This window comes from Salvelinus fontinalis, chromosome 7 (genome assembly GCF_029448725.1).
Source record: "Salvelinus fontinalis isolate EN_2023a chromosome 7, ASM2944872v1, whole genome shotgun sequence".
In the NCBI taxonomy this organism is placed as follows: Eukaryota; Metazoa; Chordata; class Actinopteri; order Salmoniformes; family Salmonidae; genus Salvelinus; species Salvelinus fontinalis.
This window is the reverse complement of record NC_074671.1, coordinates 17,108,853-17,132,588: the sequence shown is the minus strand read 5'-3', so window position 1 is coordinate 17,132,588 and position 23,736 is coordinate 17,108,853. Positions and strand designations below refer to the sequence as shown.

The 23,736-nt window shown below is 47.1% G+C and overlaps 2 protein-coding genes across 4 annotated transcripts in view; one reads left to right on the top strand and one right to left on the bottom strand.

Annotated features, from left to right (window-relative positions):
* The window catches only part of LOC129859113 (vascular endothelial growth factor receptor 1-like), an 88,067-nt gene extending 85,087 nt beyond the window's left edge, over positions 1-2,980 (top strand). Inside the window, exons 21-29 of the mRNA XM_055928493.1 lie at positions 59-147; positions 422-544; positions 745-856; positions 1,026-1,125; positions 1,205-1,310; positions 1,374-1,501; positions 1,593-1,668; positions 1,772-1,857; positions 1,947-2,980. Coding sequence (XP_055784468.1) covers positions 59-147; positions 422-544; positions 745-856; positions 1,026-1,125; positions 1,205-1,310; positions 1,374-1,501; positions 1,593-1,668; positions 1,772-1,857; positions 1,947-2,112 — 986 coding nt within the window. The 3' untranslated portion in view covers positions 2,113-2,980. The remainder of the gene's footprint in view (positions 1-58; positions 148-421; positions 545-744; positions 857-1,025; positions 1,126-1,204; positions 1,311-1,373; positions 1,502-1,592; positions 1,669-1,771; positions 1,858-1,946) is intronic.
* Positions 2,981-3,836: 856 nt separating this feature from the next.
* Positions 3,837-23,471, bottom strand: LOC129859116 (PAN2-PAN3 deadenylation complex subunit pan3-like). Of its 3 annotated transcripts, none has more exons than XM_055928496.1 (18): positions 22,566-23,464; positions 21,385-21,506; positions 18,593-18,665; positions 18,138-18,319; positions 17,695-17,833; positions 17,119-17,351; positions 16,916-17,020; positions 16,673-16,730; positions 16,208-16,369; positions 15,949-16,065; positions 15,727-15,828; positions 12,401-12,566; positions 11,883-11,970; positions 8,715-8,854; positions 8,409-8,538; positions 7,144-7,208; positions 6,915-7,053; positions 3,837-6,683 (listed from the first exon to the last, which is right to left on the bottom strand). In XM_055928496.1, exons 1-18 carry the CDS (start codon positions 22,885-22,887, stop codon positions 6,543-6,545), a joined length of 2,484 nt encoding a protein of 827 aa, XP_055784471.1. In that variant the 5' UTR covers positions 22,888-23,464; the 3' UTR covers positions 3,837-6,542. The 3 variants fall into 3 exon arrangements, with proteins under 3 accessions (XP_055784471.1, XP_055784472.1, XP_055784473.1); XM_055928497.1 differs by having other exon boundaries at positions 18,138-18,208; XM_055928498.1 differs by lacking the exons at positions 3,837-6,683; positions 6,915-7,053; positions 7,144-7,208 and having other exon boundaries at positions 8,498-8,854; positions 22,566-23,471.
* Positions 23,472-23,736: the final 265 nt, after the last annotated feature.

Genomic DNA, 23,736 nt, shown 5'->3' with positions numbered 1-23,736 from the left:
CCCTCTCCCTCTCTCTGTCTCTCTCTCTCTCTCTCTGTCTCTCTCTCTCTCTTTCCAGGTGTCTCTAAGTCTCCTCTGTTCCTGGAGGATCTCATCTCCTACAGTTTCCAGGTGTCTCGAGGCATGGAGTTCCTCGCCTCTCGCAAGGTCTGATACCCTGTGTCTGTCTGCCTGTCTGAGAAGACATACAGTATATGACCTTGAAAATATGTGGCTCCTTTGTACCACGATGCGATCAATAGATCCAAATTGTGCTTCTAAATGTGTGTGTGTGTGTGTGTGTGTGTGTGTGTGTGTGTGTGTGTGTGTGTGTGTGTGTGTGTGTGTGTGTGTGTGTGTGTGTGTGTGTGTGTGTGTGTGTGTGTGTGTGTGTGTGTGGGTGGGGGTGTGTGTGTGTGTTCACTCTGTGTTTCTATGTCAGTGTATCCACCGTGACCTGGCTGCCAGGAACATTCTGCTGTCTGAGAACAAAGTGGTGAAGATCTGTGACTTTGGTCTGGCCAGAGACCTCTACAAAGACCTCGACTACGTCCGCAAGGGAGACGTGAGTCTACACACACACACACACACACACACAATCATCTCCTCATAACGTGGACTTCACTGTACTTAGCCTATTCTCAGATCTACAGTAGTTGTGCTGTCCTGCCAAGTTGGCGAGACACCTCAAACAGGTCTGGGACCAGGATATTCTGTACTCTCTGCTGGCAGCTGATTCTGACCCATGACCCCTGCTCTCCACAGGCAAGGCTGCCATTGAAGTGGATGTCCCCAGAGTCCATCTTTGACAAGGTGTTCACGACCCAGAGTGACGTGTGGTCCTATGGAGTTCTGCTCTGGGAGATATTCTCTCTGGGTCGGTCCTCATATCCACTTACACAAAACACATAATGCTGGTCCCATAGAGTTAGGACTTAGAATACTAGTCATTTAATAGGATCTCTATGGCTCGTACTATGACTAGTACATACCATTACTGTATCACCTGGACCAGACTCGAGGCCTCTTCTCTGTCTGTCTCACAGGAGCCTCTCCGTACCCAGGCCTGAACATAGATGAGGAGTTCTGCCACCAACTAAAGGAGGGAACACGCATGCGGTCCCCAGAGTACAGCACTCCAGAAATGTGAGAAAGATAAATATATTGATGGAGAGAGAACTGAAGAGAGACTGTGGTGTGAGTTTAACTGGTGTGTTGTCTGTAGTTACAGCACCATGCTGGCATGCTGGGAGGCTAACCCCTCAGACCGCCCCACCTTCACTGGCCTAGTGGAAACACTGGGAGACCTGCTGGAGGCACGGGTTCAACAGGTAACACACACACTCTCTCTCTCTCTCTCTTCTTCCTGTGTATTGAACCTTGTCTATGATTAGGATGGGAAGGACTACATTCCCCTGGGCACGTTCCTGTGTGGAGAGAGAGACCCAGACAGCAGCGTCCAGAGAGACTCCACAGACAGCTCCCTGTCTGACCTGCATCCACACAGACTCATCAGTCTAGGGTAAGCCTAGGAACACCCCCATAAACAGAGAAAAATGACAGTTGGTACAGTCCAATGGGTTGTAGTTGGTAATGTTTTCATTCTGTTCCAGCTACATGAACACCAGCAGCACAGCGAAACTCAGGACCTTTGAGGAACTGCCCAGCAAGGACCCGCCTGGCCCGGACGTGAGGGCACACACTGATTCACATTTATTATCTCGCTCGTCACTGATGTGTCTGGTGTGTTGCTGTGTATCGCAGACTAATGAGTAGAACTGGTGTGTTTCAGGATGAGCAGGGAGACAGCGGGATGGTTCTACCCTCTGAGGAACTCAAACGCCTCAAATGGACCAGCGGCCCCAAGAGCCTCACAAGGTCACCACCTCTAACCTTCAACCCCTCTGACTACACATGAGAGTATTTTGTGTTCTGTATTGATAATGATTGAGGGGGTGTGTTGGCAGGTTCTTCACCATCAGTACGTGCAGGGAAAACCTGGTGCCATGCATGTGTAATGACACCACTGGTCTCCATGACGAGCCGCCTGTCCTCCCATGCGACTGTGACTCCGAGGAGAGCTGTTCCCCTCCACCCGACTACAACTCTGCCTTCCTCTACCCCTCCCTCTGACAACTCTATCATATCACACTTCTCCCTCTTGTTAGAACTGCCTTGGTTCCTCCCTCCCAGCACACCATCACTCCATCTAAACTCACCCTAACCTCCTCCCTCTGACACCCACTTCTCTATCCCTAGTCCATCTTTCTCCCTCCTCCCTCTGACAACTTTGTCACAGATGAATTATTGATGCAGTGCTTCATTTCCCCATAACATAGTATCAGACGACGTCTCTACAAACAATTCCTCTAAAGATTGTATTTGATGCTGTAGCTTCCTCAGGGGGAGAGGAGTAAGGTATGTGAATTACTGAGGCCTGCGTAGGGTGCCACACCCACACCACTAACAGCAGCTAAATCCATGATAGTGTTATCACATGCAGCAACACTGCATGTCCATGTACCAGTCTATTTAGTACAGTTGGACTATAGAGCTCAGAGGAACCTCGGTTGCCAGTGACCATGATGTTCCTACACGTGTATGCTGGAAGAATTTATTAATTAGAAAATAGTGTTTCACCTATTTATTTACAATATGTTAACCTCATGAGATTGTGTCCATTAGACCAGTTAATGCAGAGCTATGGAGGAGTACTGTAGAACATGTTTAATAGCCACAGCCGTTTGCCCTGACTGACACAAGTATGTATGTATTCAAACCATATTTAAACATGTTGAAGTAAAGCAGCGTTACCACACTGACTGTCAAGACAATCCTCTGGTCTTCACATGCATGACACTAAGACAACACACTGTTTTGGTATATTTTATTAAAATACTGCTGTACACACAATATTGCAAAAGTTGAGACAATGAACACAAGATGGGCAAAACAACATACTAAGATGGTGATTGTAGATGTTTGTAGGAGAGGCGTGTGTCAGTGGGGGGGGGGAGAGGTATGTGTCAGAGTGGGGGAGTGGTGTAGTGGGGGGGGGGGGGGGGGGGAGAGGCATGTGTCAGAGTGGGGGAGTGGTGTAGTGGGGGGGGGGGGGGGGGAGTGGGGGGGGGCGTGTGTTGGAGTGGTGTAGTGGGGGGGAGAGGCGTGTGTCGGAGTGGTGTAGTGGGGGGGAGAGGCGTGTGTCGGAGTGGTGTGGTGGGGGGGGGGGAGGCGTGTGTCGGAGTGGTGTGGTGGGGGGGAGAGGCGTGTGTCGGAGTGGTGTAGTGGGGGGAGAGGCGTGTGTCGGAGTGGTGTAGTGGGGGGGAGAGGCGTGTGTCGGAGTGGTGTAGTGGGGGGGAGAGGCGTGTGTCGGAGTGGTGTAGTGGGGGGGAGAGGCGTGTGTCGGAGTGGTGTAGTGGGGGGGAGAGGCGTGTGTCGGAGTGGTGTAGTGGGGGGGAAGAGGCGTGTGTCGGAGTGGTGTAGTGGGGGGGAGAGGCGTGTGTCGGAGTGGTGTAGTGGGGGGGAGAGGCGTGTGTCGGAGTGGTGTAGTGGGGGGGAGAGGCGTGTGTCAGAGTGGTGTGGTGGGGGGGGGGGGGGGGGGGGCGTGTGTCGGAGTGATGTGGTGGGGGGGGGGGGAGAGGCGTGTGTCGGAGTGATGTGGTGGGGGGGGAGAGGCGTGTGTCAGAGTGGTGTGGTGGGGGGGGGGGGGGGGGGGGGAGGCGTGTGTCAGAGTGGTGTGGGGGGGGGGGGGAGAGGCGTGTGTCAGAGTGGTGTGGTGGGGGGCGTGTGTCAGTGGTGTGGTGGGGGGGGGGGGGGGAGGCGTGTGTCAGAGTGGTGTGGGGGGGGTGTCGGAGTGGTGTGTGTGGGGGGGGGGTCGGAGTGGTGTGGTGGGGGGGAGAGGCGTGTGTCGGAGTGGTGTGGCGGGGGGCGTGTGTCAGAGTGGTGTGGTATTACGGGAGTGTGTCATGAGTTGTTGGGGATATTGATAGGGTGGATTGGGGATATTGATAGGGTGGATTGGGGATATTGATAGGGTGGATTGGGGATATTGATAGGGTGGATGCGTGTGATCTGTTTAAATTTAGGGTTCTAAGCACCACATTTCACCAAATACGTTTTCTGTTTCGATCATTTCACTGAAAACAGTACGATTCTAACTCCGAGCAGGTTTTAGATCAAGTGGCCCCTAAGTACTGATCTACAGTCAGTTTTACTCTTCAACACCTAAATGGTTCAGGATAGGCTAGGTGTAGATAAACAGTTCCTAGATCTGTGCTATGTGGCAACTCCCATGTCACCTCATGGAGTATTGGGTAGAAGATGCCCCTAATCACTGACATAGGGTCAGATATGTTGACATCCAAGTAGGTCAGGTAAGGTTGGACAGAGTAAACCGATTCTAAATCTGTGCTTAGGGCCATTATCACCTCACGAATCCCCCCCACAGTATCGCCACCTACCCCCATTTAGAGTCCAGTCCACATCGATCTGACTGGATAAAGGGCGAGCAATGACGGCCAAACACATTCAGTCATCGGGCCCCTCCAGCTGTCCGTCATCCTGAGAGAATTCCAAACCATTCAACAGAAGGTCTATTCAATGGGGTGGAACGTCCAATATGTTACACATAGAACAGTGATGTATAGAACAGACACAGCTACCTCATCTCATGTGACTAGAAGTCTATGATATATACAATACATCTAACGCTTTGAACGTTTCACCCTTCTGAATAGACCCGTGCTTCTGAATGCATCAGACACTGCACACCAATCTTACCCACCCTCTCCCAAAGTCTAGATTTTTCTTCCTGAAGAGTAAACTCCTTCACTACCCCTTGTGAATTTAAAATCATTGGATTGGTATAAGCAGTTTCCATCATCTCTCACGCCAATCCATTCTTTTTAAAACCATGAGAGGGATTGAATAAGTGCGCACTTCAGGAGGAAAATCCCAGGTGACCACTGGGAGATGTCAGAGATTAAATTCCTGGTTGTCGCTGCCTCGAGCACATTTTGTCTCACATGATTTAAAATGGTCAAATAAAAAACAGATGTTCTTAAAACCTTAGTGACTCTGTCCCGTTCCTTGCCCCTCCGTCCCCACCCCAGCTGGTATTGGTCCACAACATAAAGTTTGTGTTTAGGGAGAAAGACCATCCCTTCCATGTCCCATCATGCATCACTGCACAACAGCTGAGCAAAATGAGGGGAACCAGCTAAAAAAAAATGTTTTAAAAGCATCACTTCTTCTGAAATGAAGATGTTGGCAGGGACCTCTCAGGGGAAGGAAGCAGGGGAGCGGATAAAGAGAGAGAAAGAGGCAAAGAAAAGGAGGACATTCCACATTGAGGCAGAACTGGCACCATTCTCTAGTTTTGGCCCAGTCCGTGGGCTTCATCCCAGTGCTGACGAGCCAGACCTAAATATTCCATCTCACAGAGTTCATCATTGGTGTCACAACATTTTCCACAATAGTGTCCGTCATGAAGCAATAAAGGAGCCTGCTACTTTCATGACCCTGCTCTATATAACAAACAGGGAGAAGACACCCCTTCCTCAGGATCATGTCTAGATAGGAGACAGCTTTTGTCAAATTGATGGAAAAAGTCAATTTTTGTGCATTTTAACCCTGACCCTTTTCCTAAACTGCTGTGGAAGTCATCCTAAACCTGCTACAAAAAGTCAATTTTGCCAAAAAATGTATACCTTCTAGACAAAACCCTACCTCAGTGCCAACAGAAACCACAGTTCGACCCAATAGCCCCCCTAACACATGACCTCAATGTTGCATGACCCTTGACCTCCACATCAAGGCATTGAATTGACCAATGGTCTGAGTCCCCAACCCAGCACTCTACCCAAAAACTCAGTGGTTTGTCCTTTTGAGTGGGAACCGACAAGCAAGGAGGCTGAGGTGGACCGGTACATTTCAGGAATGGGTTCCCTGACCACCCCCTTTGAAAGCGTCCAGTGGTCTGTCCCGTCTCTTAGTGCGTTGGTATGAAGAGGTGTGGTCTCCAGCAGGAAGACACACAGTAAAAATAAAGCCTGATTTTATATTAGGTTCTCAGTCTGTGTGTGTGTGTGTGTGTGTCTGTACACCACTCTCGGTAGGTGCAGCCTGTAGGCCACTCACATTCATTAAAAAGAAAAACATCTTAGTCCATCCTCCACAGAGGAGAGAAGAAAAAAAAATCTATAAAAAAATAAAAAATAAAAGCAGGAAAAAGTTAAATCCCACGTGGTTGTTTTATTTTTTAGTATCCGTTTTGTTCCCCAAGTCTAAAAAAAATTAAGCATTCGTAATCGTTACAGCTTCCGTTTTTGTCCGTCATCGCAGCTGCGGGATTTTAGGAAAAATAAAAAAACAGCTTTAGAAAAGCCTTCCTGGTTGCCAAGACAGTGTATGTGACTGAGGTCCAGCAAGTCCCACCCCCTCTGCCTCTCTCTCGCCACACTGAAGATGTCATCACTATGCGCCTGGTCCTCCGCTGTAGTGCAATAATGTGCTGTACGGTTCAGGCAGTCCCACCCCGCTGCCTGGGGGGGGGGGGGGGGGGGCTACAGCGGTCCGGCAGCGGCCTGCTGCAGCTCCTGAAAGGTATTGTCGAAGCAGCGCTTCAGGTCCGAGTAGGTCACCACCAGAACACTCTTCTCATCCCGAGACACTAAGCTGATCTTCTCAGGCACGCCCGCGTCCAGCTACACAGAGGGGGGAGGAGAATACTGGTAGACTAGTAGCCAGCTGGGCAACAAGACATACTGGAATAGACAGGTGGCTCACATGGAGAGAGGCGGGTGAGAAGAGAGGACTAGATGGAAAAGGGCATGGCAGAGGGAAATGAGGGGAAGGGCATAAGAAAAAAATAAGAAGAAAAAAAATGGGGGGAAAAGTGAGAGAAAGAGAGAGAGATGCAGGAAGAGCTGGCATACTTTGTTGAGGCAGGAAACAATGTGGCTGAGGTCTATCCAGGGGGTTCCAGCCTCTGTCACCTGGTGGAACAGGTGGTCTCTGAACAGCTTGAGCAGATAACGGTCCCCCGTCTCAGACCACGTATGGTCCTTCTGAAACCTGACACATTGGCAGAAGTGTGACATGAAGGTGAGAGTCAGTTGGTCAGATGTTCCAAATCCACTCCTAACAAAGTGGTTCAGTACTTACTCTGGTCTCTCGTTGATGGTGCCCAGTTTGGCCAAAAGACGGAAGAGACGACCATTCTGGACCTCCTACAACAGATATAAAACTGTAAGTCATAACTTGAAAACAGGTTGTTTCTTGTTTCTTTAGCCAGGTTGTTTCTTGAAGAAGTCAGAGGCTAGGTAGTGCTAGCCAACTTCATTCAGCCGGCTGGTGTGTGATCGTGGCAAAGTTGATTTGACATTGTATAACACATCTCTGGGGCTAGTAGTAAATGGGACAATATTTTCATGTTACACATATTTTAGTTGCCTCATTAAATGCTTTCAATATTCATATATGAATTCTACCATTTAGTTGGCGTAAGTTATTGAAATTGGGAGCCATCGACATCTTTAAATATTGTCCGACGTACATAGATAATGTACGGATGGTCCCCAACTAGCCATAGCGATATGGAATGTCAAACCAAATTGACCATGGGCATTACGATTGGCTCGTGTGCAGCCAGCTGTGGGCATAGAATCTACAAGTGTCTGGAACTCTATTGGAGGGATGTGACACCATTCTTCCACAAGAAATTCCATAATTTGGTGTTTTGTTGATGGAAAAACACTGTCTCAGGAGCCACTCCAGAATCTCCCATAAGAGTTCATTTGGGTTGAGATCTGGTGACTGAGACTCCTTTGACACCCCTCCTTCAAAGTCACTGAAATCTCTTCTAGCCAAACTAATGGGCTACTGGACATGTTTATACATGACCCTAATTAACTCAGGAACCACACCTGTGTGGAAGCACCTGCTTACAATATACTGTCTCCCTCATTTACTGAAGTGTTTCTTTATTTTGGCAGTTACCTGTACCATACATACACAAAGAGTAAGAACAACCATTGGTGTTCAGAACAGTACTGATAACATGTAGACACACACAACTGACGGACAGACAACAGTGTTGCGTTTGAAATGGACTGAAAGGTGGCATTTTCTGTTTAATGCTGAAGACTGCAGAACAGCTCACACACACACACTACTCGGTTTCCTGATAGAAGCACCAAAACAAAACTCAAGAGTAGCGCTGCTGATGGGGTGGACAGTCCGCAGCCAGTGGTTTCACACCCCGGGTCTAAACCCAGAACAGCAGACGCTGTAGAGGCCAGAGGGGCCGCGGCACACAGAACATCCTGTATTTTCACACCCCCTCTCAACACCTCTCCTCACGTGACTTCCTTTCACCACCACTCCCGCAGAGCAGAGATGGCATCACAAGTGTGTGTGTGTTAGTGTACCTTCGCCAGGTCCTCCTCGATGACATCATTCCTCATCTGTGATGCATCCAGCTGTGTGTAGAAGCGAGCTCCGATCATGGGCATGATGTCATTAACGCTGCGCAGCCTAGACTGCTCTGTCAACAGATACCTACAAACAGGTAGTGACTGAGTACTTGTGTCAGTGCAAACAGTGTATTCACTTCTATATCTGAGTGTGTTGTGGTTGTTGCAGATGACGGTGAGAAATGGCTTAGTGGAGGACCCGGTGTCGTCCTTTAAGGATGGGTTCTGTGTGTGTGTGTATGTTGTGTCAGTGTGTCTTACAGGATGAGGTTCTTGAGGTCTGATGAGTAGTTGATAGACACCAACTCCATGGCCTTCTGCAGGTTCTCTCTCTGAATGCCAGCCAGAGAGTTACAGGCCAGGGCCAACACCACCTTGCCCAGGGATATCAGGTCCGCTTGCTGCAAGCGCACACACACAGTTAACAGAACACACTACAGCCAGGGGCCAACTCAACCATTTCAAAAAGGGAATCAGGCCAGCAAGTCAAAACTCAGAGCAAACACACACAGCACTAGCAGAGGCTCAAAATATACAATAGTGGTTACAAGACAGCTGATAGATTGTGTCCACAATATTGCTTGAGGAAGTAGATATTTGAAACATTTTTTCATGATGTAACACTAACGAAAACGAGAGCATGGCGGTTTTACTAGTCAGATTTGCAGGCAATTGATCAACCGTGGCGCTATCTATGGTGCTGAAACTCTGCATCGTAGGGTTGGGCGGTTCCAGATGTTCAAATCGTCATACCATCCTCTCATTCCGGGATTTACGGTATTACCAGTTTAGAACAAAGGGGGGGGCCCAAAAAAATATTGGGAATGTTACCAGAATGATAACAAAATGAGCACATGTAATAGCGAGATTCCATGGAGGCTGCTAGCTAAACTGGGAAGCGTTCCACTAGATGTTGGAACATTGCCGAGGGGGACTTGCTTCCATTCAGCCACAAGAGCATCAGTGAGGTCAGGGACTGATGTTGGGAGATTAGGCCTGGCTCGCAGTCAGCGTTCCAATTCATCACAATGGTGTTCAATGGAGATGATGTCAGGGCTCTGTGCAGGCCAGTCAAGTTCTTCCACATCCATCTCGAGAAACCCTTTCTGTACGGACCTCACTTTGTGCATGGGGCATTGTCATGCTGAAACAGGAAAGGGCCTTCCCCAAACTGTTGCCACAAAGATGGAGTCACAGAATCATCTAGAATGTCATTGTATGCTGTAGTGTTAAGATTTCCATTCACTGGAACTAAGGGGCCTAGCCCAAACAGTGAAAAACGGCCCCAGACCATTATTCCTCCTCCACCAAACTTTACAGTTGGCACTATGCATTGGGGCAGGTAGCGTTCTCCTGGCATTCGCCAAATCTCGATTTGTCCATCGGGACTGCCAGATAAAGTGCGATTCATTACTCCAGAGAACGCGTTTCCACTGCTCCAGAGTCCAATGGCGGCGAGCTTTACACCACTCCAGCCAATGCTTGGCACTGCGCATGGTGAGCTTAGGCTTGTTGCACTATATATACACACAAAAGTGTATGTGGGCACCCCTTCAAAGTAGTGTATTTGGCTATTTTAGCCCCACCCAGTGGAGCTGGCTACATTCTTTATATGATAAACATTAGAAATATGATGGCCATGCATCATTCTTTGCAAAAAATGACTTCCTTTTTCATTGTACTCTCATTTCCCTGATCACTGTTGACTTTCAATATAAAACGCAACCCGTCAATACACACCTGGACTGCTCCCGCTTTCTCCCATTGTGCTATTTATAAACAAACACGTGACTGGCTCAACTGTTGTGGGGAACTACGGTAAGCTTCAAATGTAAAATAATGTGACAGGTGAAATGAAGAATGTGATCTGCTTTATCTCGTAATGTACTGCACAAGTTGACTGCAGGTATTTAATTAAAAAGTAGCTACAAATTGATTTTGAATAACTAAAAATAAATCATTTCAACAGTATTGAAAAACCGTCCGTGGCATTTTCCAAATAATCCGCTATACCGCCCAAGCCTAATCCATGGTGTGGAATATCTGCTACTAGATCTATTTGCTCATTTGTTTGTTTAGCGGAGAATCTGATATTGTGGTCACTTTGTTACAGAGAACAAGTCGATAATCAAAGTAAAAATAGCCACAACAGTGTTCATTTCGCCTGCTAACCAGGTCCATGGAGGGAGAAAAGGAACAAGATACCTTGACATCTCAGTCAGAGGCGAAAACCCAATGTCATCTTCGCTAGGCTGTAATAACAATATTTTACCAAAAATCGGCCAACGCGCTTCATAAACTAGGCTAAAATCAACAAAAGTGGTGACAGAACTCGAGTTGATTAAATTGCAACAGAAACCGTTAGATTCAGGATTCCTGTGTACATTTCCCCATTTATAGAGGTATAATCAGGTCAGATTTGATTTGCACTGGTATTATGCTTTTAAAATGTCATTTGAATGGGAATACCAGGATGACCAGGAGGGGCTTGCAATTTTCTCTGGAAAGAAAAATGATTAGGTTTCCAGAAAATATGAAGAAAGAAAAGAGAAAAAAAACACACACTTGAAGCTGAACTAGGCCATGTTGTGCCAGACTGACACATGGGGGGGGGGGGGGTTACTGTACCTGGTACTGTGGCATCAGGGTCACATGGGGGGGGGGGGGGGGGGGGTTACTGTACCTGGTACTGTGGCATCAGGGTCACATGGGGGGGGGGGGGGGGGTACTGTACCTGGTACTGTGGCATGAGGGTCACATGGGGGGGGGGATACTGTACCTGGTACTGTGACATGAGGGTCACATGGGGGGGGGGGGGTTACTGTACCTGGTACTGTGGCATGAGGGTCACATGGGGGGGGGTTACTGTACCTGGTACTGTGGCATGAGGGTCACATGGGGGGGGGGGGGGGGTTACTGTACCTGGTACTGTGGCATGAGGGTCACATGGGGGGGGGGGGGTTACTGTACCTGGTACTGTGGCATGAGGGTCACATGGGGGGGGGGTTACTGTACCTGGTACTGTGGCATGAGGGTCACATGGGGGGGGGGGTTACTGTACCTGGTACTGTGGCATGAGGGTCACATGGGGGGGGGGGTTACTGTACCTGGTACTGTGGCATGAGGGTCACATGGGGGGGGTTACTGTACCTGGTACTGTGGCATGAGGGTCACATGGGGGGGGGGTTACTGTACCTGGTACTGTGGCATGAGGGTCACATGGGGGGGGGGGTCACTGTACCTGGTACTGTGGCATGAGGGTCACATGGGGGGGGGGGGTTACTGTACCTGGTACTGTGGCATGAGGGTCACATGGGGGGGGGGGGGGTTACTGTACCTGGTACTGTGGCATGAGGGTCACATGGGGGGGGTTACTGTACCTGGTACTGTGGCATGAGGGTCACATGGGGGGGGGGGGGGTTACTGTACCTGGTACTGTGGCATGAGAGTCACATGGTTGGTCTGACTGTTGTCAAACGTTAAGACATCAAACACCCCTACACAGTTCACTCGTAACCTGCAGGGAGAAAAAGGCATGTTGAGTGTGTGTCAAACGTTAGCGGGATGTCAGCGTGTGTGTGGTTTCTCCCCTTTCTGAGAAAAGGAAGCCAGGACTAGTATAGAACTTCTGCTTTCACTGTAGTTTACAGTAAATAACCCAGCAGATACTATCAGCAGTACAACACAAACATCAGGGGGCTTACAGACACATTGGTTTCTGCACAGTTCTCTAGCAAGGAACTCAGGACTAAACCAGAGACAGCAACTGTGACTGGTTCGAGGTTGCATGAAAAACACTTCAGTTTCTTTGACCACACTGCGTCACATTCAACATCTGTGTTTACACCTGGTTTCAGAGAATATGGATCTTGCTGGGATCCATAACGTTGGTCAGCAATGTGTGTCTGTGTGTGCACGCGCACGATGCATGTCTGCGAGGTGTGTACCTGGTCTTGCCGGTGATGAGGATCTTGCTGGGGTCCATGACCCTACAGGCCAGACCAGCAGTGTGGATAGTTCTGAGTGCTGAGCTCAGCTGGACGATGTAGGCCCAGATCAGAGACTCGGGGAGCAGACCTGCGTGCTGCCGCGGTGGAGGGGGCTCGTGCTGTCCTACGGGGGGGGGGGGGGGGACAGGATACACGAAAGGAAACAGACGAAACACATTGAGCAGGGTGTCATCAAAATATTTTTTTGACCCATGGTTAAAAAAAAAAAGTGTAGTTACGCCTAAGAAAACCAAATTGTCCAAACCTCATGTCTCGATCATAATCCATTCAAAAGTTAGAGTTCTTACCCTTGTAGGGTGGCCAGAATTACAGTGACTAAATCAATGGAGGCCAGAGGGGGGGGGACTTGGAAACTAGCATTGCGTGTGAGCTAGGCTGGATGCTGTGTGAGAATTAAGGCTAAGTGACAAGCTCACCGTCAAACTCATCTTTCTTCTCCAATCCAGAGGACAAAAAACAAGGAGGTAAGACATATAGATTGAGACATGGCATGTAGCTAGTATTTTCTTATTTGGAGTATACATTTCTCATATTAAATGCAAAGTGTGTTATTTTTCAAAGATTTTTCACAAAAAACAAGCGCATGTCAACGGAGCACTGAGTGTATCACAAGCTTTTTATTTGACATTTAATTGAGTTCATGTTAATTTGGCTTTTTGCAAAAACAACTTTGCAGATAACCACCACAACATGGAAAATCCTCAAGTCGCTGCGAGAAATCACCACCGGTGCTTATTTTCAGATGTGTTACGTTACGAAATCAGACTTTTTGGATATAAAATGTTGATGTTGTTAGAGAAAGACCCCACTGAACGATTCAGAACATGAAGAGTCATTTGTCTTGGTAAAATGGATTTTACAACTGTTACGTTCCCCAGTTTCTGTGTTGTATTTGAGTGTGTGTGTGTGTGTGTGAGTGTGTGTGTGTTTCAGGAGATGGCTTCCTGGAAGCCTCCCCAACCAGCTGATTGGTCGACTCAATGGCTAATGGATGATTAGAGAGCTGACCCCGCCCCCTCGTCAAGATGCAGCTGAATCCAATTAGACTCCTGAAGCTATATAAAAGCCAGTGTTCTGTTCTGGAGGAAAGAAGATTGAATATTTTGGAGAGATTAGAGAGAGATTTTTTTCTGGAGAATTTGATTGTGATAAAGTGTTGGTTGTTTCTCAAAGAGATTTGGTATGTACTATGTAAGTTGTTGCTGAGGGAGCTGATTGGTTATGTCTGTTATGTGTTATAGGACGCACTGTTTTGATTATTGAAATTGTTTGTTCTGTTTCATTTGTTCCCAGGGGGGAAGGAGAAGGCACTTTGGGAGTGCTTAGGCAAGAGGCCCGCGGGTATACATATACCCGTAGTATATTCAATGTCTAGGCACACTAGGTAAGACCTGGGCGGACCACCCCCTGTATTTTGGTTAGGGCACCAGCTGGTGTAAGTTAGATGGGTAGGCAGGTTAGATAGGAAAGAAAGTAAATATCAAAGCCCCCCCTCTCCTTTGGTTCCGTCCAGCCCCTTTTCCCCATATTACCGTTTAAGGAAATAAATCCTAGTAACGGTAAATTCTGACTTGTCATCCTTACTCGCACCTACAGTCCATACCTCTTTCACTTCACGGGGAGTTGAGTTGTAGCAGGGTGTTGCGTTCCCTCTTCTTAGAGGCATGCGTAACAATGGGGGCTCATCCGGGATTCACTAACATGTTCAATCCATTATGGATTTGTTATCCCTGAGAAAGTCCTAAAGGCTGAGCTTTTGGTGCTAATCAGGGATGGATTAATGAGAGAACGAATTCTCTCATTGCAAGGAGAGGAGACGGGTAGACCTTCCGATGCCAAGTCGGAGGACAGGGCGAAGGAAGGGGTTGCTCGTACCCCCTTTGCATTGCCTCGATATGATCCTTTATCTTCTGCTTCAGGTCGTTCAGACGGGACCGCTAGGCTGAAGGTGAGGCTGGCCCGGTTAAAAATGGAGCAAGAGAGAGACAAATGCATTTTGAGCTTGAAATTAGAAAAATAGAAGCCGACAAGTGGGCGGGGTCAGCTCTCTAATCATCCATTAGCCATTGAGTCGACCAATCAGCTGGTTGGGGAGGCTTCCAGGAAGCCATCTCCTGAAACACACACACTCAAATACAACACAGAAACTGGGGAACGTAACAACATAAGTGAAATCATCAAAGCACATTTTCACCAACTCTGGGCACTCTGCACACCCTACATTGAGGCTTTCCAATAAAAGGGTTTAAGAAACAAAATGGTATCAACTTGACAGCAAATGTTAGATGCTGACTTCACGAACACTTGAGGTGTTGCTGTAGTGCGATATGGAGTTGCAGAGCTATTAGTGTGACCCTTAGTGTTGCTGTATGGCCACAGAGGGGTGTTGTAGTGTGACAGTAATACTGACAGTTAAACACTTGTTGCCGTGAGGTCAGAAAATCAGAGGTTCTGCTTCCTCTGGCTGTGTCCCTCCTATAGCAGGTAGTTGGGCCTGGTTGGTAGTACCAGTCTCAGGATCGCTTTCAGCCACAGCTTCCCCTGACTACAGCAACATACCCTTACCGTCACACAGACCAACAGCTGTCAGTGCTGGAACACTCCTCCTCCCCACCACCCTCACACAGAAACCAAGCGCACTGGTTTCGGTTAGGAAAATGTGGCGCCAGACATTTTGACTGGCAACATTAATTTACCGGACATTTGAGAAGGTTTACCAGACTAATGCATTGGGTGCGTAACCTGATTAGGGCGTCCACCCACTGTGCTCAGAATGACAGAAATCACATTTAGAATATGGTCATTCATATTACCAGAACATGCCAGTGGAGAATGCAATGATGTGCAGTCCTTCTTATCCAATTCTGATGTCACTTTGAACATGTTAGAACAACTGCCCACATGTACATTTTCCTCAGCCAACAAGACGAGTAAAGAACAGAAAAATCACTAGCCCATGTCAATCTACTATATCAATCTATACTATTGGCCAGCTTGTCGAGAAAGTAATGGCCTATGTAATAGGATCCTTTATAGCAAGGTAAGATATACCTCAATATGTACGAAAACATTCAGGTTTCAAGCAATTAAGAGTATGACATCAAAATGGATACTGCCGTGTGACACGCTGATGAAGCCTGACTTTCGTTGCCATTTGATGATGAATTCAAAACAACTCGGAAGTGCGTTGGCATGGGGAGTGTGTTGGCATAAGTACGGGGGGGGGGGGGGGGGCGTCAGAATCAGTAGGGAGGGGGACTCACCCCACTTCCTCTTGGTGAAGTAGGAGTCGGCCGCAGGGTCGTTGAAGTGCCTGCTGAACATGGTCTCTGCTCCCGCATGGAAGTCATAGGAGAACACCAACGCTGAGAGAAACAGGGGGTTATCATGGGGGCTTCTTAAGGATCAAACAGACTCATACAAAAAACAATACATACACAAACGCACATACAACATGGGGGGCCCCACCCACACACACGACTCACAGTGATCACCAAAGGCCTTGGTGGTGAAGACCTCCCTCAGGGTAACAGAGTTGGACTGCTGGATCTTCTTCCACATGTCCACCAGCATCATACACTTGGTGTTCACCAGCCTGAAACCTGGACGCACACAAGACAATCAAAGAAGATGACCACTCAAGCTTCCTTCTATTTTCAAAGGCTGAAAGAAAATACATCCCATACCAAATATATGATCATTTAAAATTGTGTGTGTTCATCTTGTGTCATACGAGCAACTCACCATGTATCCTCCTCAGGCAGTACGGCAGGTCGTCCTTGCTGTTGACAGCCTTGTAGCAGGAAGTGATGTAGCTGAAGTTGCTGGTCTTCTGCAGGCGGTTGGGAGGAGGGACAGGCTCCAGGGGAAACAGGCTGTGGTAGCTGTCCACCTCAGATGGAACACCTGGGACAGGGATACACGGCATGACGACACACCAGCACACAAACAGAGCCAAAATAACTACATCAGTTGGCACGCATCTTAAGTTACAAGTTTTGACACTTGAACAACTTGAGAATGTTCTACAAACAAACTAGTGTGACTATGTGTGTGTGAACTGTCAGGAATACTAAAGACAACACGTTTCAGGATGCGATTCTCACTTTGTCTGCAGTGAAACCCCAAATCGACAGAGGCCATGCCATCAATACAACGCCAATAACAGCCCCCACCTCGGTTGAGCCAATCAGGGAAGGGATGCTTTACCTGTGTTCTCTGACTGGTCAAGCTGAGCCATGGTGATCAGATGTCTGTTAATCAGCTCCTAAAGGGAACCACAGGAAATGACATCAGCGATCAACACTGACATCACAGCACAGAGGGAGATTGGAGGATTAGAACAGACAGACACACTTTAATATGGAGACAAGGCAAAAAAGAGAACAGAAATGGAAACAGAGTGGGTGTTTCAGACAGAAAGAACCAGGTGGAGGAAGTGGGTGGGCGTACCTGTCGGAGCTCATCAGCCATGAAGAAGGACGGGGCGTTGGCTTTGGGCTGCATGTAGGCCACGTGGGGAGCAGTGGGGGGGTAGATGTGGTAGGTAGGAAACACCTGCACAGAAACACATTTAACGACTGCACTTCCTATTTATGTAGTAATTACAACTAATAGGTCATGCTGTCAGTAAGGGCAGACTAAATGGAACGTACCATCCCGGCCATGGGAGCGGGGGTGTTATCAGTGTAGAAATAGGTGGTCCCCCCCACCGTCTCCTTCTGGATGATGTGGGCCCCCTGGTCAGACACACTGGTGGGCACCATGTAGTTGGCTGGGTTGGGGTTGTTGGGGTTGGGGGTGTGGCTACGCCGGCGAGGGGCAGGTGAGGTTTGGGGGGTGATTTTAGGGGAGTGGAGGGGGGTGGACCCCGCAGAGAGAGACATCCCTGTATGGGGGATACCAGAGAGGGTGTGTTAAACAGAGGTACAGAGTTCATTGGAGTACCTCCGTACATTGTTATGACTATCTGGTGACTAAGGTGGAATTCATCATGGCAGGGATTTACTTGAATAATACATTGTTGTTTTCTATAGAGCATCTCCACTGTATGGAGTCAACTCACTTGGCTAGCCAGGAGAACAATGGGAGGCGACATCAATAGAGAACCTTTACACTGCAAACTCACTCACCCTGACAACCCGACATATCCATGATATAGTGCAAACGGAGAAAAACTAGAAGTGTTCTAAGTTAGAATTAAGTGGCTTTTTTTGTAGTGGATGGCTCACCAGGTGCAAGGGCGGTGGAGCTGCTGGGGCCGAGGTGGGGGAAGAGGGGTGATGGGAAGGCCGGACCACTGGACTGGACCATAGTGGCCATGCGGGGAACCCCCTTAGGGATGAACTCATTGGCTGTAGGGTTAGGACCCTGGAGAGGGAGAGAACGAGAGATGCATAAGCCTAGGATTATATTTCATTGTTCTTCATCAGATATTCTATTTGTTTTATGTTATGTATATTTTCCTTATATGCGGATTTGGCTTCATCACAGTTTACAACAAAAACAAACAGATGTTGTAATCTAGAGAAACGCACACAAAACGAACCACAACGGATGGGTTTAGGTTTGACCATTTTCCCCCTTAGGAGCTCAAACACTCAATAGACATTTGAAGCTCAAACTCTTCCCCTTGGTTGACGACCACACCAGGAACCTGGGTAGTGGTGCTCACCTTTCTCCTTTGTGATATGCTCAGAGCACCAAAGTCACTGAAGAGTGAAGAAATGGGGGAATTCCCTGGATCTGGAAGAGGACATAGAGGGAGAGGGAATGAAGACTGTGTTGTCCACGGAGAGTTTTCCATCGACCCACAACTCTGACCTGGTCCAACTGCCAGGGTTCCATGGAATAGATCTGTCAGTGATTTCATGGGTGTTCCAATCAAAGAGTTAGAAATTGTACCAATTATAATTCTACAGTTATTAGTTTCAAAGATCTGTTATACTCCAGTGGATCCCAACAGCAGTCCTCGAGAACCCCAAACATACCTGCTTCAACTCATTGAGAGCCTGATAATTAGTTGACAAGTTGAATCAGATGTGCCTGTACTGTTGGGGGTACTTGAGGACCGGAGTTGGGAACCACTGAGCTATTCCATGAAGTTTCCTCTAGGTACTGGGTTCTTACCGTGAGCGCTGTGGCTGAAGTTCTTGGCACCGTCGTCAAGGAGACTGGGAGAACTGCTGCTGTTGGTGATTCTCTACACAACAAAACAGATGCTTACATTTTGTTATTTATTAAGTATCTTAGTTACCATATTCTAGCAAAGACCGCAGCCCTGATGTTCCCAAAAGGAACCAGTCTGTAGCAAAAATAATTCCCATTAGAAGCCACTGGATCTGCATCACTAGCTGATGGTCTTTGACTTCAGCATATGTGTATGCACCTGGTCAAATTGTAGATACAATACTGCTGTATCCCATTAGTGATCTGCCGGGTTTGACTAGAAGAAGGGACTTTTCTCAGCAGGGTAGGAGAATTAAGGTTAGCTAAAATGCAAAAAGTGTCCGACACCACTCGAAAATATGTACACTGAAAAATAAACACAACATGGAACAACTTCAAAGATTTGACCGAGTTTGAGTTCATGAGGAAATCAGTCATTTGGAATAGATTCTTTAGGGCCTAATCTATGGATTTCACATGACTGGGAATACAGATATGCATCTGTAGGGGCGTGGATCAAAAAAAACAGTCAGACTCTGGTGTGACCACCCTTTGCCACATGCAGCACGACATCTTTGCATAGAGTTGATCAGGCTGTTGGATTATGGCCTATGGAATGTTGTCCCACTCCTCTTCAATGGTTGTGCGAAGTTGCTGGATATTGGCAGGAACTGGAACACACGTCGATCCAGAGCATCCCAAACATGCTCAACTGGTGACATGTCTGGTGAGTATGCAGGCCATGGAAGAACTGGGACATTTTCAGCTTCCTGGAATTGTGTACAGATCCTTACGACATGGGGCTATGCCTTATGCTGAAACATAAGCTGGTGGCACAATGGGCTTCAGGATCTCGTAATGTTATCTCTGTGCATTCAAATTGCCATCAATAAAATGCAATTGTGTTTGTTGTCGGTAGCTTATGCCTGCCCATACCATAACCCCACCACCACGGCACTCTGTTCACAACAGCAAACCACTCGCCCACATGACCCCATACACACTGTGTATAATCTTCCCGATACCGTTAAAACTGGGATTCATTCATGACACTTCTCCAGTGTGCCAGTGGCCATCAAAGGTGAGTATTTGCCCACTGAAGTCTGTTATGACGCTGGAACTGCAGTCAGGTCAAGACCCTGGTGAGGACGACGAGCATGCAGAGGAGTTTCCCTGAAAAAGGTTTTTGAAAATTTGTGCAGAAATTATTTGGTTGTGTAAACCTAGCTTTATCAGCTGTCCAAGGTGGCTTGTCGCAGACCATCACGCAGCTGAAAAAGCCAGATGTGGAGGCCCCGGGCTAGTGTGGTTACACATGGTCTGCGGTTGTGAGGCCAAATTCTCTAAAATGACGTTCAAGGTGGCTTATTGAAAAGAAATTAACATTCAATTCTCTGGCGGGCATTCCTGCAGTCAGCGTGCCAATTGCAAGCTTCCTCAAAATGTGAGACATCTGTGGCAGTGCAGTGTGCCAAAACTGCACATTTTAGAGTGGCCTTTTATTGTCCCCAGCACAAGGTGCACCTATGTAATGATCATGCTGTTTAATCAGCTTCTTGATATGTCACACCTGTCAGGTGGGTGGATTATCTTGGCAAAGGAGAAATGCTCACTAACAGGGACGTATACAAAAATGTGCACAAAATTGAGCGAAATAAGCTTTTTGCACTTATGGAACATTTCCGGGATATTTTATTTCAGCTCATGAAAACAACACTGTTGCGTCTTTATTTTTGTTCAGCGTAGATACAACCAGGCCTGCCCTGAGAACAGTCTTGGTTTCCACTAATGTGATTCTGCTAAAACCTGCATAATTGCTTGATTGAAATAAATAAACACCTAGCACTACATAATTATCAGATTTTCTTTAGGTCAGATACTTGGGACTAGTGTTGGGGAGACATCTACTCCAAATAACACGATATAATCGTTTTGTGCCGTTAATGACTAAATAATGCCAGCCTGTGCAATTTGTGCTAATTCACAATTTTTTACTCATTAAATAATCATTGTTTGGCAGGAAAAGAAATAAGGCTTAGTTATTTCATTTTCATCATATTGATAAAGTCTAGTTAAATCAAATCAGTTAGGCAAGTCAGTTAAGAACAAATTCGTATTTACAATAACGGCCTACCCCGGCCAAACCCTCCCTAAACCCGGACGACGCTGGGCCAATCGTGCGCTGCCCTATGAGCCTCCCGATTACGGCCAGTTGTGATACAGCCCAGGATCGAACCAGGGTCTTTAGTGACGCCTCTAGCACTGTGATGCAGTGCCTTAGACTGCTGCGCCACTCGGGAACCCCGGACAGTTGATGTTAAAGTTCAAATAGAGTATTATCTTGCACATCACAATATATTGTCAATATCAAGATATTCGATTTAATGATAAAATCGGCCAAACCCTACTAGGACGTTCCTACCCGAAACCATTTTAAAAATGTCAACTTCAATGGGCTAGGGACGTCCCAAGGATCCCTGATAGCACAGATCACTGTCTTTAGACCAGTACTGAACCAGACTTTCTGATAAACATACAAGAATAAGTTCACCTCTACCACATCAGCCAAGTAGCACTATTATTCAGTATTTCACCCTACTGCAGATCTAAAGATGGTACCTGAACACTTGAGTAGAATGACAAATCATATATACACATACATAAAACTAACAAGAATTTCTAAGTCACTTTGAAACAAAAATAGGCATCTGTCGGGTCAGTACTGTTTAGTTGGATTCTGAGGCTGGTCGTACCTGCATGATAGAGTATTTAGACTCTGCCGGGCTCCCGAAGCCGTTGACCCCGATGAAGCTGCTGCTGAAGTAGGAGTTGGTCAGATTGGCGTCGCTCAGGGACCCGCTCTCCATCCCAGGGACTGTAGAGGACAGAGACAATGGGTTCAGAATCAGCCGCCTGCTTCTACTACACAGGGTCTGGGTGGTCCTGGTAAACGTCATATTCTGTGTTTGAAAAACATCATGAGTCAGTCAATATATGTCATACAGACTAACATATCACCCTTATAAAGAATGGCAGGGTTCTCGTTAATTGAATGGTTGTGTGATGCAAAATGCATGTAATAAACATACGTGTCTATGAACTAATGTTGTAGTCATGAGGCCATAGATTGTCTTCATTTACAGGACAATTATAGATGAGTAGCCAATCAGCACGCTTCTTGAGAAGATGTAAACACTTCAACTTTATCCAGTTTCCCAAATTGTGTGCACAAATGATAATATCCACCTTGCAACTGAACACGTGGCATTGTGCAGAGTTAAATAAAATACAGCTGTGGTGGTTGAATTATTTTGCAAGTGATGATGCTAACTAGTTAGTAACTAAGTAAATTGACTTCACTGCAGCAGATGTTTGGTTAGCATGCAAGCTAGCTAGTCACCTTATTAAGCATGAAGACAAGCATCATAAAATGCCTCGCTTCCAAAACGATACAACATTAAATAGCTTTGCTAGTTAACGTTAGATGCACGCATTGCTAACTATAGTAGTTACCTAATGCAAGAAGAGCGCAAAAGTTAATTTGCCGTTAACTTTATTTTTTCCGCCAGAATAACTTTTCTAACCATAGCCATCTAACGTTAGCTAGCTAACGTTACATTAGCCAATGATTGTCTGAATTTGCCCACTGATCTCTTGTAGCTGTCAAATACAAAAACACTCAAATTGCTAACTAAATGCATTTATTGAAGGAGCTCAAACTCTGGACGAAAAGCTTAGCGCTCAGACACTTTAATTAGTTATGCTTCAAAAACATGTTTAACCCACGCTGTTTTGGGGGGGGAAAGAGGCCTCAAAGAATCCCCGGGCTCAATGTTAACAAAGCCCCTCACACGCCCAAACAGCAACAACCACCGATGAGGCTGTACTAGGCCCTGTCGTATAGGACGGGTACAAACAGACGAAGTATACTCACTGGTTAACATCTGTCCCTCCAGAGCCGTGCCTGCAGGCCCCAGAGAGTCGCCCTTTTTGGGGACATTCGGTACCCCAACCGGGCAGGCCGGGGGTGCACTAAGCGGATACGTCACGGATCCTCCAGACATGGATAAAGGGACAGGGCTTGCTCCACTGTGAAGGGACATGCTTGCCATGGACGGCTCCTCATGCAAAAACTGACACTCGTCCCCATAAAAGCAAGTCTTATCCTTTGCGTAGTATCGGCAGAACTTCACCTTGACGCAGGGTATTCCGACACCCCCGAGCGGAGCAGCTGAAGCTGGGAGTCCACTGTTCATGACACCGCTGCTGCCGCCGGAAGATATTCAAACATAGAGAGACGTCGATTGCTAGGTAGCTTGCTCTCGAGTAAGGTTCGTAATGTCAATGCAAAGCGATATGCAACAGCAAATATGTTTTGTCCAAGCTTAAAATGACATTACTCACATTATCCGACTAGAAGACAAATAATTAAGATAACTAAGGACATTGCGTTTGACAAATCCTGGTCGCTATTCATGTAGCTAGCTAGCCATCCCGTTGTTTAGCCTCGTTCACGCTGCTGTTGTTGTTTTTCCGCTCTCTGGCTAGCTACTCCGCTTTAAAAAAAAAAAAAAAAAGTGGCTTGTTCATTTCGCCGATTCAGTTGCAAAACTTTTCTTAAAATGGAAGCAAACGAAACGGGGAGGGACCTACCTGAATGTGTCCAATAAAAACTCTAAATTTTCTCTGTTTGCGTCCGTTTGGTTCTTAAACGGTTTCCAAAATGAATAGACCCCAGTTAGCATTGCATTATGGGAAGCTTGCAAGCTTTTAACGTTACGGCAAAAGCCAGCTGCGTTTGGAGCGGCTTTGAGGGACAGACTCAGTTCGTAGCTGTTGGTCTGTGGACAAAACCAACGATTTCCAATACAGAAAGTCGTCATCCAAACCCAGTCATACGCTTACAGGCTTTGCAGTCGTGCTTGAGATGAGTGCACGTGCCGTTTGATATTACACCTCTGTGATGTAGCAAACCACAGATGTCACAATGTAGCAAGCTTAATATTTCGCTTCGGTCTGTAATATTGTAGCATCACAGTATCCCCTTGACATTTCATCAATCATTGGATTACTCGTGATTTGTATTACGTTGGCAACTATGAAAG